The sequence below is a fragment of the Vombatus ursinus genome, unplaced genomic scaffold, assembly GCF_900497805.2.
Source record: "Vombatus ursinus unplaced genomic scaffold, bare-nosed wombat genome assembly UNPS02006874.1, whole genome shotgun sequence".
Lineage (NCBI taxonomy): Eukaryota > Metazoa > Chordata > Mammalia > Diprotodontia > Vombatidae > Vombatus > Vombatus ursinus.
The window spans coordinates 7,893,469-7,908,082 of NW_020946652.1; the positions used below are offsets into that span (position 1 = coordinate 7,893,469).

General features: G+C 55.4%; 1 protein-coding gene across 3 annotated transcripts in view; it reads right to left on the minus strand.

The window, feature by feature from the left end:
* The window catches only part of ATP2A3 (ATPase sarcoplasmic/endoplasmic reticulum Ca2+ transporting 3), a 99,119-nt gene that overhangs the window by 45,695 nt on the left and 38,810 nt on the right, over positions 1 to 14,614 (minus strand). For all 3 annotated transcript variants that reach the window (XM_027848841.1, XM_027848840.1, XM_027848842.1), the window contains one exon: positions 13,380 to 13,844. In XM_027848841.1, coding sequence (XP_027704642.1) covers positions 13,380 to 13,844 — 465 coding nt within the window. The remainder of the gene's footprint in view (positions 1 to 13,379; positions 13,845 to 14,614) is intronic.

A 14,614-nucleotide genomic window follows, 5' to 3' on the forward strand; every position in this document is an offset into this window, starting at 1 on the left:
AGAGGAGAGGACAGACAGAGAAAGAGAGAGGAGAGAGGGAGCACAAAAGTTAGTCTAGGAGTCTGTGGGGGGTCGAAGGGGCTTCTCTGGGGGCCCAGGAAGAGCAGCTGGGGCCCCCTCTCTCCCCTCAGCTGTTAAGCAAGGGCCCTGGTCTGGAGAGGCAGCAGCTGGGTCTCTCCAAGGAGAGTGGAAGGACTGTTTACATTTGTGACAAACAGCCAGGAGGAAGTAGTTGCACATTCATCCATAAACAGGATAGGACAGCAGTTTCCAAGCCAGCCCAGCTCCTTTGCACAGGCGGTTGGCGTGGGGCCAGTCCTCGGACTCCCAGTGAAGCCAGCTGGGGCTTCTGCCCTTATAAGGCTGAGAGGAATCCCGCTGGCTCCGGGGAAAGGCCTAGGAGGAAGCCGTTCTGTGGCCCAGCTCCCCTCCCCAGCACCCCTCAGGCCCTCCCAGCCTTTGTTCATTATTGGAACTGGGGACAGAGCCCAGAATGCAAAGGTCACCTGTCCCACAAGTGCCAAGACAGCCTGGCAAGCTTTTAAAATCCCCAGACTGGGGGCAGGAGAGCCAGAGATGGCTCAGGATGGGGGTAGGGATTAAGGCTAAGACCGGATCACCTTGGATACCTGAAGGACCAGCTCACCAGCCTCCAGGAAGCATCTTTCCAACCAGAGTGTGCACACAGATCACCCATTGGCCCCTAAAACCTGTGGAGACCAGGCGTGACCACTGGAATCCCCTTTGGCCAGCTAGGGAAAGTGAGGCCCACAGAGGCTGGTCTTCACCTTCCATATGCCCCCCCCATATTAATGACTTTTCTGAGATTATGCTCCAAAGAGGCTTCTTCTGATGTCTTGTCCTGACCTGGAATGACCAGCAGCCCCCCACCCCAGCTGGGGAGCAGAAGCCTCAGGAGGTCTGACCAAGTTGCAAAGGTTTCAATTCCAAGCCCAGCAGCAGCCCCACTGCTTGTCCACAGAACGCCAGCCACGAGGGCAGGCTATGGGGAGGACAGGCTGTGAGCAACACCTTTGGAGGGCAGCACTAACACGAGGGGACCCCTGAGCCTCTGACGTCCTCCGCTTTCTGGGTCTGTCTCTGCCTAGAGGCTTCCTTTGCTCACACCCTGCTTAAGGTGCACACAGCTCCTAGACGTCCACGGCCTCATCCCCTGCCCCCAGAGCCCTTGGGTGAGGAGAAAGGTGAAGAGGAGGAGGTGACTTGGGCCTGCCCACGGCCCCCCACCTAGCTAATAAGTGGCTGATAGTCCCAGCACTCAGAGCCCTCCACAGACTCTCATATCCACCCTTTCTCCTGCTTGTGGGACCAAATGAGTCCCAGCTCACCATCCTGCCCTGGGCCAGGAGATGCAGGCTGCTGATGGGAGGGGAGGGAAAAGAGAAGAGGGAGAGGGGAGGGGAGGGAGAGCCTCGATTATCACCAGCCAGGCCCCAGAGCACCCCAGACCTCTGCCTTGACCATCAGGAGGGGCCAGGGATTCACCTTCTGCCCTCCTGCTGCCTCTCATGCCCTTTCCCCACTCCTTCCACTTTATACTCAGGAATTCATAATCAAATCAACAGGAGCATGGCTGCTGTGAAGGCCAGGGCCACCTACTGTCCTGACTCCTCTGAGAATCCCTGAGATCCTAAGTCACAGGCTGCCCAGGACAAAGCTCTGTAATCCCTCACAGCCAGCCCTGGCCCTGCCTCTGAGCCCCAGCCCCAGCTCTGCCCCTGAGCCCTGGCCCTGGCCCTGAGCCTCGGCCCTGCCTCTGAGTCCTGGCCCTGCCTCTGAGCCCCAGCCCCAGCCCTGCCCCTGTGCCCGGGCCCTGGATGTAGACAGGATGATAACACTTGTAAATGGATTCAGAAATAGTTAAAGGCCTGGACGCCAAATCTACCAGTTAATGACTCAATATATCATCAACCTGGAGGTCAGGCTAAGATTGGGGGGGCTCCCCACCATTCCAAGCAATCATTCGATGACAGGGCTTTCGACAAGGTGGGTGTATCCCGTGAGCTCTTTTTGAGTGTGACAGGGCATTCTCTTTGCATGGGTCAAGAAGGGAAGCCATGGAATTGGCTGAGAGGCGCAGCCCGACCCCTTTAGAGAGGCAAGCTCCAGAGGACTGCCCAGTGTCCATCTTGGGTCGATCAAGGCTAGACAATGACAGTCCCACAGTAGGTGGCCATCTTGCTGTCCTCTGCTCTGGTCAGGCCCCATCCAGAGCCTCAAGGGCTCAGAGCTAAGAGCCCCCATTTCCGGAGGACGGTGATCAGCTGGAAAGATCCAGAAGAGGGCTACCAGCATGGAGAAGAGCCTGCAGCTCATGCCCTATTGAAGGACATGGACATTCTAGGTCTGGAGAACAGACTTGGAGCCACCCTCAAAGGGCGGGCAGTTCTAGGAGCAGCCATGGAGGACAGTCACAGACATCAGGCCAGCCCACTGACCGAGCTGGACCCAGATGGGAGGCTGCCCCCTCTCACTGCAGCAGCAGAATAAGGTTGGGATTGCCCAAGACTGAGCAGCGCTGGGGCAGCTGCAGGAGGACACAGGCTTTGCAGCTGTCGAGTCAAGCCCAGGGCCCCCCCCCAGCGCCCCCCAGGGCAGCACCACGGGGCGCTGGTCCCCCGCTGTGTGACCTATTTCACAAACGGGCACAGTCAGGCAGCGTTGCTCAGGAAGCACTGACAGGCCAGCATGAGGACACAGGACTGACCTCTAGTCCCTTATCAAGGCTGAGGTCACCCCATAGACCCCCAAACACCAGCCACGTGGCAAGTGGGAGAACCCAGGGAGCCAGGCCAAGGGTAAATGTCAGCTGGACCCAAATGCCAGGAGCTACTTGAGAGGAAGGTGGCAGCGCCCAGGCAGGACGGACTTCCACCTGAATGGTCACTGCCCCTCCAGAGACACCAGACGCAGGGGGGAGGGAGCCTGAGGGGCCCCATCATGGGAAGACTGAGGGCTACAGGGGGCTTACAGATCATCTGGGACTGACCCCTTTATCTCACTGAGAAGTAAACTGAGTCCCAGGGGGAGGAGTTGCCCAAAGGCACCCAAATGGTCAGAAAGCAAAGCCCAAACCCAAACCCAGGTCCCCAACATCTGCCCCCACAGCCACGCCTGGCAGCCTCATTCCTCTGGACCCTTTTCAGTCAAGCCCCAGTCCAAGCCACCAGTCTTTCAAAACCGAAGCACCTTCCATGCCCCAGTCCCTACTCCAGGTGCTGGAGAAAGGAGACAAAGTGAAAAAGTCGTCTGCCCTCAAGGGGATTTCATTCTACTGGATAAGACAGACAGAGAGACAGACAGGAAGGTGTGCATCTGAAAGCACAGGAAGGAGGTCACCCCTAGGAACTGAGAAGATCAGGGAGGGCTTCCTGAAGGAGGAGGCACCTAAGCCACATGGAGAGAGATAAGGATGAACAAGGCAGAGGTGAGAATACGCTGTGGAAAGCTAAGGGCAGGGAGGCCACTCAGCAGACCTTCACATCCTCCCCCGACATCCCCTTCCATACCGGAATGGCTCTGATCGGGAGGGAGCACCTCCCGACAGGTAGCCTCTCAGTGACCCCAAGCACCCCCCACTTTATGATTCCCCCCATTTTTCCTGGCTCTGTTCTCTGGGGCCACGAAGGACAAGGCTAATCCCTCCTCCACAGGATAGCCCGAGGAAGCAATTTAAGAAAACCATCCCCCTAGGCTTCTCTCCCAGGCTAAGCCTGTCCAGTTCCTTTCACTGATTGTCATTTGGTGTGAACTTTTGGAGCCATGACTTGATACAGTTCAGGAAATGTTAGCAATAGCAAGAAGAAAAGAGACTGAAACTGAAGAAATAAAGATAGGTAAAGAGGAGCTAGAACTATCCCCACTGCTGATGATGCAGTGGTTTACTTGGAAAACCCCAGGAAACCAGCAAAGATACTGAGACAATGGCTTCAGCAAAGTTGTAGGCTACAAAATAAATCCTCAAAATCAATAGTATTTCTATATGGTTATAACAAAACAGAAGAAGCAAGAACAGAAAGGGAAATCCCATTCAAAATAACTATAAAATATCTGGGGATCAGCTTCTCAAAGCACACAAAAGACTCTTATCGATGCAATTACAAAATGCTCCTAAAGATAATAAATATCTGGAGGAATGTTCATTGCTCATGGCTGGGCTGTGCCAATATAGTAAAAATGACAATACTACTAAAGCTAATTTTCACCATAATGCTATACTAATCAAATTACCAATAGGATACTTGGGATAAGGCTTGATAAAATAATAAAATTCATTTGGAAAAACAAAAGATCTAGAATATTAATGGAAATGATAAAAAGAAGTAAGTATGAAGAGGGGATAGCACATCTGGACCTCAAACTATATCATAAAGCAGCAGTCATCCCAAACCATCTGGTATTGGTTAAACAACAACAAAAACAACAGAGATATAAATCAATTGAACAGAATAGACAAGGGAGATTCAGAAACATAGAATTCAATAGCTCTGTGTTTGATAAAGTGAAAACATAAATTGCCTCGGGGCAAAAAAGAACCCTATTTGATAAAACTGCTGGGAAACCTGGAAAGCAATGTGGCAGAAAAGAGGCTTAGACCAACACCTTCAACCACATTCCACCACACATTCTAAAGGGCTATGTGTCTGTCCTATTTGAAAGGTCTCTTCACTTCCTCTCCTCTCGCTCTCTTCTCGACTCTGCAGTCGGGCTTCCAGCGTCCTCATTCCATGGAATCTGTTCTCTCCAAACTTACCTTTGCTCTCTTGCTCACCCAACCCAATGGCCTCATTCTCCTTGACTTCTCTGGAGCCTTGGACACTGTAGAACACCGTCTCCTCTGTGACACTCTCTCTCTCTCTCTCTCTTTATTGGTGAAGCAATTGGGGTTAAGTGACTTGCCCAAGGTCACACACCTAGTGGTGCCATGTGTCTGAGGCCAGATTTGAACTCAGGTCCTCCTGACTCCAGGGCCGGTGCTCTATCCACTGCACCACCTAGTTTGCCTGACACTCTCTTCTCTCTAGAGTTTCAGAACACCACAGCCTCCTGGTTCTCCTCCTACTTCTGGGGCCACTCACCACAGAAGACCCATGAGGCTCTGTCCTGGGCCTCCCTCTCTTTTCCCTCTATACTACATCACTTAGTGATGTCATCAGCTCCCAAGGGCTCAATTATCATCGCTATGCTGACGATTCTCAAATCTATTTATCCAGCCCAAAGCTCTCTCCTAACCTCCAGCTACCTAGTGGACATCTCACAATGAGTGTCCCGTAGACACCTTAGACTCAACATGTCAAAGTTAAGTTTGTCATCTTTCCCTTCAACGCCTCCTCCCTTCCTAACTTTGCTCCTACTGTCCAGAGTATCTCCTTCCTCCCAGTCCTCCAGGCTCACAACCTGGCAGCCATCCTGAACTTCTCACCCTCTCATCATCCATATCCAGGCCATCACCAAGGCCACAACTTCACCTTCACAACAGCTCTCAAATACACCCCCTCTTCAGCTCTGACCCTGCCCCCAGCCTGGTGCCGACCCTCGTCCCCTCCTTGGGGGGGAGCTGCCTGCCTCTAGCCTTTCCCGCCTCCATTCAGCCCCCAACGTGATCTTCTGAAAATCAGGTCTGACCACGTCACCCCTCTCTCTCCCACTCAATAAACTACGGTGGCTCCCTGTCACCTCCAGTACAAGCATAGAAGCCTGTTCAGCATTCAAAGCCCTTCATAACCTGACCCTTCCTACCTTTCCAGTTTTCTTCCGCCTGACTCCCTCACGCGTGTACTCTTCAGGCCAGCAACCCCAGCCTCCTGGACGTTCCGTGAACAGGACCCTCCGCCTCTCATCTCTGGGCATTCTCTCTGGCCATCCCCCTGCCTGGGATGCCCTCCCTCCTCATCTCCACCTGGCTCCTCTGGATTTTTTTTAAGTCCCAGATAAAATACCATCTTCTGCAAGGAGCCTTTTCCAGTCCCCTCAATGCTGGCATCTTCCTTCTGAGATTACCCTCAATATATCCTGTCTATAGTTTCTTCGCATGAGACTTCCTCATTAAACTGGGAGCTCCTGGAGGGCAAGGACTATCCTTTCTCTTTCTTTGTATCCCCAGTGTTTAGCCCAGTGCCTGGCACAGAGTAGGTGTTTAATGCATGCTTGTTGACTTCACAACTTGAACTCAAGGCCCTTTGACACTCTGACTGCCTTCCTCTGGACACTCTCCAGCTGATCAACGTCCTTCCTAAACTGGGGTGTCCAGGACTGACCATAGGTGAGTCTGATGAGGACCAAGGCCAGAGGCACCACCATAGTTGGTGGCAAGTCCAGTGAGTGAACAGGGTGATGTGACTGTCAAAAAAGCCAGTTTAACTCAAAGAACTTTCCAAATAAAACTAACAAGGTAATGGTAGGGAGCTCCCCACGCCCAAAAGTGCTAGAGAGGCTGGCTGGCCACCTCTGCAGGATGTCACAGCTGAGTGTCCTGCCCTTGGGGGGGGAGGATGGAGGTTGGGCCCCTCGGGCACAAGGATTCTGTGACCTTGTCCTCTAATCAACCAGGGGAGGCCAAACAGGGCAGTAAAGGCTGTTTGCCTGCTGATCATTTGGAACGTCTCATGCAAGACATAGGGCCAAAGATGAGGGTTGTGGCATTCAGGACCATAATGCATGATGGAGAATCAAACCCCCCTCCCCTCCTCCCCCTCCCCCTTCTCCTCTCCCTCCCCCTCCTCCTCCTCCTCCTCTTTCTTTATCCCTGGGCTTGCAGTTCATTCATTCTGCCCCTTGAGGGTTCACTCAAGCCTTCACTGAGTGGTTACAATGCTGGGGCAGGGATGGGGGAGGGGATGAAAGGGGCAGGAGGGGCCGGAAGGGGCAAGGTCTCCCCTTTGGGGCCTGGTGGGTAGGTCTGGCTGAGAGACAAGGTGCAACAGGAAACCACTACAGGCTGCCTGCTAGAAGCATCTATCAGTCATAAGGCAGAATATGCAAAGGGCTGAGTGCCTGGTAGAGGGAGACAGGACTGGTTGCAAGAGCTCAGAGGGAGGATTTTGCTAGAGTTGAAGCAATGAAACACTTGGTGGCCAGGACAGGAGCAGAATCAGACTAGCTGAGCTGCAGAGCACAGGATATGTTTTTTGACAGCAGGAAATACGTGAGCACCCAGGCGGGGCAGTGTCCCCAGCCCTTGCCACCGGCCAGACTTGGCTCTCAGCTCTTTATGCTTCCCCCAGTCTCCTTCCTGGAAATAGTGATGGACTTCAACAGAGACCTGGGTTCAAATCCCACCTCTGACACTTCCTAGCAATGTGCCTAGAAAGTAGCTTTAACTCTCCAGGCCTCAATTTCCTTATCTGTACAATGAAAACACCTGAAATACCTACCCAGATGTGAGGAGAGAGGCCAGAGGGGTGGGACTGTGAGAAGAGCACCCTAGAAAGGTGAGTCAGGATGATGAGGACGAGGATACCCCAGCTGATCCAGACTGAGAGGCCGGGGAGTGGGTCAGAAAAGACTAACCACGTGAGCGTCCTCCTCTCCTCGTCCCTCCCTCCTCCCCATCCCCCTTCTCCTCCCCCTCCCCTCCTCTCCTCCCCCTCCTCCTCCTCCTCTCCTCCTGCTCCTCTCCTCCCCCTCTTCCCCCTCTTCCTCCTCCTCCTCCTCTCCTCCCCCTCCTCCTTCTCTCCTCCTCCTCCAAGACACTCAGGCCAGAATCTTATGGAACATCTGGGAAAGTTCCAAGAAGAAAGACACTCGGCAAACAAATGAATAATTTGTACATTCCCTTCCTGTAACCAGAGCTGGGGGATCCGGTCACCCCCTGGGAAGGAGGCTCGGGGTCAGAGAGGCCCTTGGGACAAGAGAAGCAGGCCCAGCTTCATCCTCCTAGGGGAGAACTTAGCCCCCAGGCCCCTGCACCAACTCCTTCCTTCTCTGCCTTCCTCACGGGCCTCTCTCTCCCCAGGTGCAGATAGCCTCTACTCTGACTTCACTGAGATGACAGCCGCAGCACAGCCTCCTAACTGGCCACACTCCACACTCCAAATGGCAGTTTTCACTCAGCGCAACATGGGCCCAGGGCTGACCTGGGAGTCGAGAAGACCCGGGTTCAAATCCTGCCCCAGACACTTCTTGGCACATCGCCCAATTTCTGAGTGTATTTCCTCAGATAAAAATGGGGACAATAACAAAACTTTTCTCATTAGCTTGTTGCACAGATCGGCCAAGATGCCATGCAAGGGCTTTGCAGACCTGCATGCGCCATGCAAGGATCAGGAGCAGCAGCCAGAAAGACCAGGATTCTAGTCCTCCAACAGCCCCTGGCTGTGGGACCTGGAGGCAACTGGGATTATGTGACTTGCCCAGGATCACACAGCTGGTAGGTGTCTGAGGCCAGATTTGAACTCAGGTCCTACTGACTCCCAGGGGCTGGTGCTCTATCCATTGTACCACCCAGCTGCCTTGACCCTCCCCTTTTCCAGGCTAACACATGCCCTCCTTCTCTCTCACAAACTTTCACTAAGAAGCATTATGTTCAAGGCACCATGCTCAGCTCCAGGGAAACAAAGCCCCATCTCCCACCTCCACACCTTTGCATAGGCTGTCTCCCAGGCCTGGTCATCTGGTCCAGGCTCTCTCAGGTATCACTGCTTTCCAGCAGAGACTCTGTTCTTATCCCCCTTCCCCCCCAAAGCCCCAGCCCCCAGAGAGCTGTGGGTACCCTCCCTCTCTTCCAGCAGCCTTGAATTCACTACCTGGTGTACATGTTGTCTCCCCAAAAGCATGTAAGCTCTTTGAGGGCAGGGCCTGCTCCTGTCTTTTCTCCCCAGCCCTGCGCTCAGGGCCTGGCACACAGGGGTCTGTGAAACAGCAAGGCTTTGGGCTGAGGTGGGGGGTGCTGGGGAGGGGCCCAGGAAATGAGACAAGAGACTGACGTCATTCTTAACTTTATGCAAAATTCTCTTTGAGCCAAGGTGCCAGGCATGAGCACAGAGACCAGCACAAAGCAGGAGGCTGGAGAGAGGGAGAAAATGGGGAGGGACAGCCTGCGCTGAGGGTCCCTGGGTGGACGGGCCTAGGAGGGGGCTCTCTGGGGAGCAGGTCACGCGTCTGTTGCGCGGAGCAGAGGCAGGTTTCCCCCGGCTCTTCTGCTGAGATGGCCTTGGTCAGAAGGGCACCCTGCCCAGGCAGCCACCACCTGCCAAGGTCAATATTGAACAGCTGTTCCCAGAGGACGGTGGGAACAATGCCTCCGGCTCCCTGCCCAGGGAACTCCTAGGAGGTAAATAGGGGCCCAGCCTAGCCTGGTTCCAAGAGGAACCAACTGTGTCTGCTGTGGGCCAGGGCGGGGAGAGGAGCAGGCAGCCAGGCTTCAGCCTCTCCAGCCTCCCAGCTGAGGACATGCACAGGCGCCCCAGGACTGGCAGCCAGGCTCTCATTGCCCCCTCCCCACAGCCTCCCATGCTGTCCAGACAAGCCAGAAGCCCCAAAGCCAACAGTGCCAAGGGCCCCCTGCCCAGGCTGGGCACCCAGGCTCGCTCCCACTCCCCAAGCAGGTGCTGACTGACCACAGAATGCACCAGCAGCCCCTGTCCTACGTCTCCCTAGTGCCTGGGCACGGGGGCAGCAGGGATGGGACCAAGCAGTCCTCTGTAGCGCCAGGGCAGACGTGGGCCCCTGCTACCTGGTGGACAAGAGAGCTGTTCAGTTCAGTTCCTTGAGGGCTTTTTAAGGGGAAGTCAGGAATGTTTGGGAGCCACCCTCCAACTCTGAGGCAGTGCAGGGGCCCATCCGCAGACAGCTGCCCAGGGAGTCTGAGATAGCCCGTAGGGAACTCCTGGGCCAAACGTGGCATGGTCTACAAGCATCTGCTTCCTTTCAATCCCGTGGCTCAAGTCTGGACCAGCAGGGGCAGACCCAGCCCTAAACAGAGGACGTGGCTGGTGCAGACGCGAAGGAGACACGGTCTCTGACCTGGGGGAGCTGAAAATCAAAGCCAGCTTCTCCAGGCTGGTGGCCCCAAAGCCCAGGGATGAAGAGACGTGTTCCTGGTGCACTCCATCCCCCATTGGGGAGAGCCGGAGGGCTCACAGCCCCTGACAGAAGCCCCTCACGCACACCTTGGAGCATTTGTAGACATTCTACAACCCAGCTGGTTCTTTGAACCCAAACAAGGGCCTTCACAAAGGCCTCCTTTTGCCTGGGCCTCTGTTCTCCCAGGGCACTCAGAGCACATCTAAGTCCTCAGGCCTCCTCCCCATCTGAAGCTGGCCTGGGGCCCCTGCCTCAGCCTCTGCTCTTTCATTTTGGGGGAAGGCAGCACCAGCTATCCTGGTTCCAGGAGTGAGTCCATGACGGGTCCCTTAGCCAACCGAGCACCAGTGCCCTGAGGAGCAAGGAATGACCCTTGGAGCCAGACCAACAGTGGCCAACATGGGGATTCATCCAGCAGGGATGAGGCCTTGAAGGGGAACCTGGCGGGGCTAACGCTTTGTGAAAATGAATGAGTCTGAGCCCGTCCTCCCCAGAGACTTCCTGGCCTCAGCTTCTGTATCTGCAAAACGAACTTAATATGATTCATGCTGCCTACCTAATGGGACTGCTGTGGAGGAGTTCTAAAATGGTAGACGTCACCTACTTCTGTACTGAGGTTGACTTGGAAAAATGACTGAAGTTGGACGAGTGAATGAAGAGATGTTTCATGTGGGGTAAACAGCATAACAACTTGAGGGGAATTTTGGAAAGTTCTCTTCATATTTTTGTTCTACCTAGAAGTTAATAAATATTAATTGGTTTAGCTATATTTGTGTATTATTGTTGGAGGGGAGTGGTGTTATGATTATAGACTAAGTTTAACATGGTGTCTGGTGACTAAGACCAGGCGGTGTGGGGGGAGTACACCCCTCAACGTGTGGGCAAGAACACTTACACTCGTTCTTTCTTCTTTTGGGGTTAAGCAACTTGCCCAGGGTCACACCGCTAGTAAGTGTCATGTGTCTGAGGCTAGATTTGAACTCAGGTCCTCCTTACTCCAGGGCCGGTGCTCTATCTACTGTGCCACCTAGCTGCCCCTCACTTGTTCTTTCTTCAAAAGAAACATCCATTGTAAAAGCTAATGGATGTGAACTGCTCCCGTAGTCACTGGTGGCTAACACACCCAGATCGGTGGCTTGGGCTGATGGCAGTAGAGAAGAGAACCCCACGCCCACAGGGCTACCTCTGGAATCCCGAGAAGCCAACGTCCATCCTGGGTCTGGGACGGTAAGACCCAAGAGAGAACTGACCGCCCTGGCAAGGACCTCTGAGGCCACAGAGGCAGGCCCACGCCTCTCCCAGGACGCCCTCCCTCTCCGTGACCAGCGACAGGTCATCCAGACTGTTTGCAGACCTCCGGTGATGGAAAAGGAAGCCCCAGGCGTTCCCCTGCACCCAGAACCTCTGCTGTCACCTGCCCTCCTCAAGTTCGGTTCGGGGCCCTCTCCTCTGCCCCCAAACCCTCTGTGTGGACACAGGCTTGTTGAGGGCAGGGACTTGTCTTGGTTTTAATCTTAGATCCCAAGTGCCTACCCTTCATGGGCAGTTCATGGGCGGTGCAGCAATTCTTCAAACTCACTACCAGCTCATTCTACTTTCTCCAGGTCAGCTGGGCTCCCCAGGAAATCAGACCATGAGGGACACAGGCCAGGTTGAGCACCTACTGTGCTCTAGCCCTGAGCTAGGCACTGTGGGGGGGACGCAAGAACAATAACAAGGTCCCCTCCCCCAGGAACAATGGCTCCATGGACGAAACTAAACCCCACCCAGAAAAAAATCAGGAGACTTTTGGAGCCCAGGCTCCGAGCTCTTTTCCAAACAGGGAAGGAGTCAGAAGGCAGGAGAGCAAACAACACCCCCTTCCCCCAAGGGAGGAAAGAAGGAACCAGGCCAAGTCCTGTGGAGGCAGGGAGGGAGTGTCGTGGAGCAACTTTCCCCACACTCAAAGCATGATTGTTATGGTGGAGAAAACACATGCTTCCCAAGAAAACATTTGTCACTGAGACGTTGCCCTTACAGTCGTAGCCAGGAAGGACCTACCCAAACCGGCCCCAGAGAGGGGTGCGATGACTGCTGAGTCCTGGGGTCTCTGGCCTCCCACAGAGGCCCCCCGGCACCCCTCACTAGTGAGACCCAGCATCGGTGCTGAGGAGAGCAAGGACAGAGGCCACCTAAGGGGGGTCAACGACAGTCCTCCCAACAGAGGGCACAGGGGGAGGTCTTTAAAGCACGTTCTGGGAGGACTAGCCAGGGGACTTTGCAGCCAGTGCATCACTTCTTGAAGGGGCGCTTTGAGGTGCTGGGAAATCTGTCTCCTCCCGTGTCCACTGAGTGCCCAGACTGGCCTCTTGGTCCCTGGGTCCCAATGCCACGTTCTGAGCCACAGCAACTCCCCGACCCCCACACAGCTTTCAGATGGACGGGCACAGGCCATAACCAGATGTCCAAGTTAGCCCTGCCACCGCCACCACCACGCTCCTCTGGCTGAGCCCTTCCAGGCTGGCTGTAGGGAGCTCACCAGTGTTTGATCCTCGGGTCCCAGGAGCTCAGAGCACAAGCTGGTCGGGCTGGGGCTACGCTCCCCCTCCCTAATCCCTGTCCCATCACTCCAGAGGGCAGGGAGAAGGTGGAGGCCTCACTTTACAACCAGAAACAGAATGAAATCTATTTGGGGGGTCAAAGGAGCGCCCCCCCACCCCCAAAGCCTGAAAGTTGGGATGGAGTGGCCACGCCACCAAGAAGCCCACACGGCCGGCTCCCACCTCCCTCCCCCAGCCTCCTTTCACAGAAGCTGCTCCCTACCTCTCAAAGAGGGCCAGCCCTCCTCTAGGAAATGCAGATTTCCCAGCCCAAAGCAAACATGTATGTTGCGGGGAGGGGGCTTCCAGATCCCGGGTCCTCCCCATTCCCAGCCACGCTGAGTCAGTCAATAAGCTTCAGAAGTCTTTGCTGGGCACCTACCTGAGTCCTGACCCCAATGAACTGGTATTGTTCAGTTGTGTCTGATTTTCCATGCCCCCATTTGGGGTTTTCTTGGCAGAGATACTGCAGTGGTTTGCCATTTCCTACTCCAGCTCATTTTACAGATGAGGAAATTGAGGCAAACAGGGTGAAGTGACTTGCCCAGAGTCACACAGCTAGTTAGCATCCAAGGCCGCACTTGAACTCAGGTCCTCCTGACCCCAGGGCCGGCGCTCTATCCCCTGCGCCATCAGCTACCCGCCAATGGCCTAGACGCACCCCTTGCGGACACAGCCTGACTCACACGCAAGGCTAAAGGGTTCTACACAGAGACAGACAAGGAAGGAGGAGGCCGAGGCGCTCTGGCCACTCACCCGGCAGACAGACATCTGGTTAGTGGTCAAGGTTCCAGTCTTATCGGAGCAGATGACGGAGGTACAGCCCAGGGTCTCCACGGAGGGCAAGCTGCGCACAACGGCATTTTTCTTGGCCATGCGCCGGGTGCCCAGCGCCAGGCAGGTGGTGATGACGGCGGGGAGCCCTTCCGGGATGGCTGCCACCGCCAAGGCCACGGCGATTTTGAAGTAGTAGATGGCGCCGCGGAGCCAGGAACCACCGTGGACGGGGTCACTGAAGTGGCCGATGTTGATGGCCCAGACTGCCACGCAAATCATGGAGATGACCTTGGACAGCTGCTGGCTGAACTCGTCCAGCTTCTGCTGCAGCGGCGTCTTCTCCGGCTCCGTGGCCACCATCTGGTTGCGGATCTTACCTATCTCCGTGTAGACCCCGGTGGCCACCACCACGCCCACGGCCTTGCCTGAAGCGACGTTGGTGCCCTGGAAGCCAGCAGAGCTCGGTGACTGCAGGGAGAGGCCCCAGCCTGCCCTGAGAAGAGCCTGCTCCTTGGGAGACAGCGGACAGCACCATTCCCTTCTGGCCTCACTGCCTCTAGGTCAGAGGGAGCTCCCCAGCATCGAGTGTGGACACAACCACCAGGCTGTGAGACCCCCTGCCCAGGACTGGAATGACAGTACAGACCCCGCGGGGAGGACCCCGGACATCCGCAGGCAGCAGACACCGAGATGAGCACCAGAGCCCTCGATTTGGAATGGGGGCCAGGCTCACACTCAGCTCTGTCCTAAAGTCACTCGGAGTGCTTCTGCCTCCTCATCTGTCTAATGGGGGGCTGAATTGGGCCTCTGGTCATCTCCTGGCCCCCTGCACTAGCCGGCTCATGAGGGACTGAAGGGCCCCAGGAAGACAAGAGCTGGCTTTTCTCCTGCATGGTGTGGCCACACAAGGCACTCCCAGCCTGAGCAGACATAGGTCCACAGCCCCTGCTCAAGGCTGGGCTCTGGCAGGCCACACAAAAGGGTCGGAAGGGCCAAGACATCAACGCCAGCCTCATCACTTTACAGGGAAGGAAACTGAAGCCCAGACGAAGGCAGACCCTTGGCCAAGACCCCGAAGGGAGTGGTGGCCGAGACCTGGGGCTCCCCATCTTCTAGCCTGGTGGTCTTCCACCATGCCTAGGCTGGGCCTCTCCCCCCTAGCACAGATTAAGCAGCGGTCAGAGGCAGGAGGGGGTAGCAATAGGCCCCCAGCT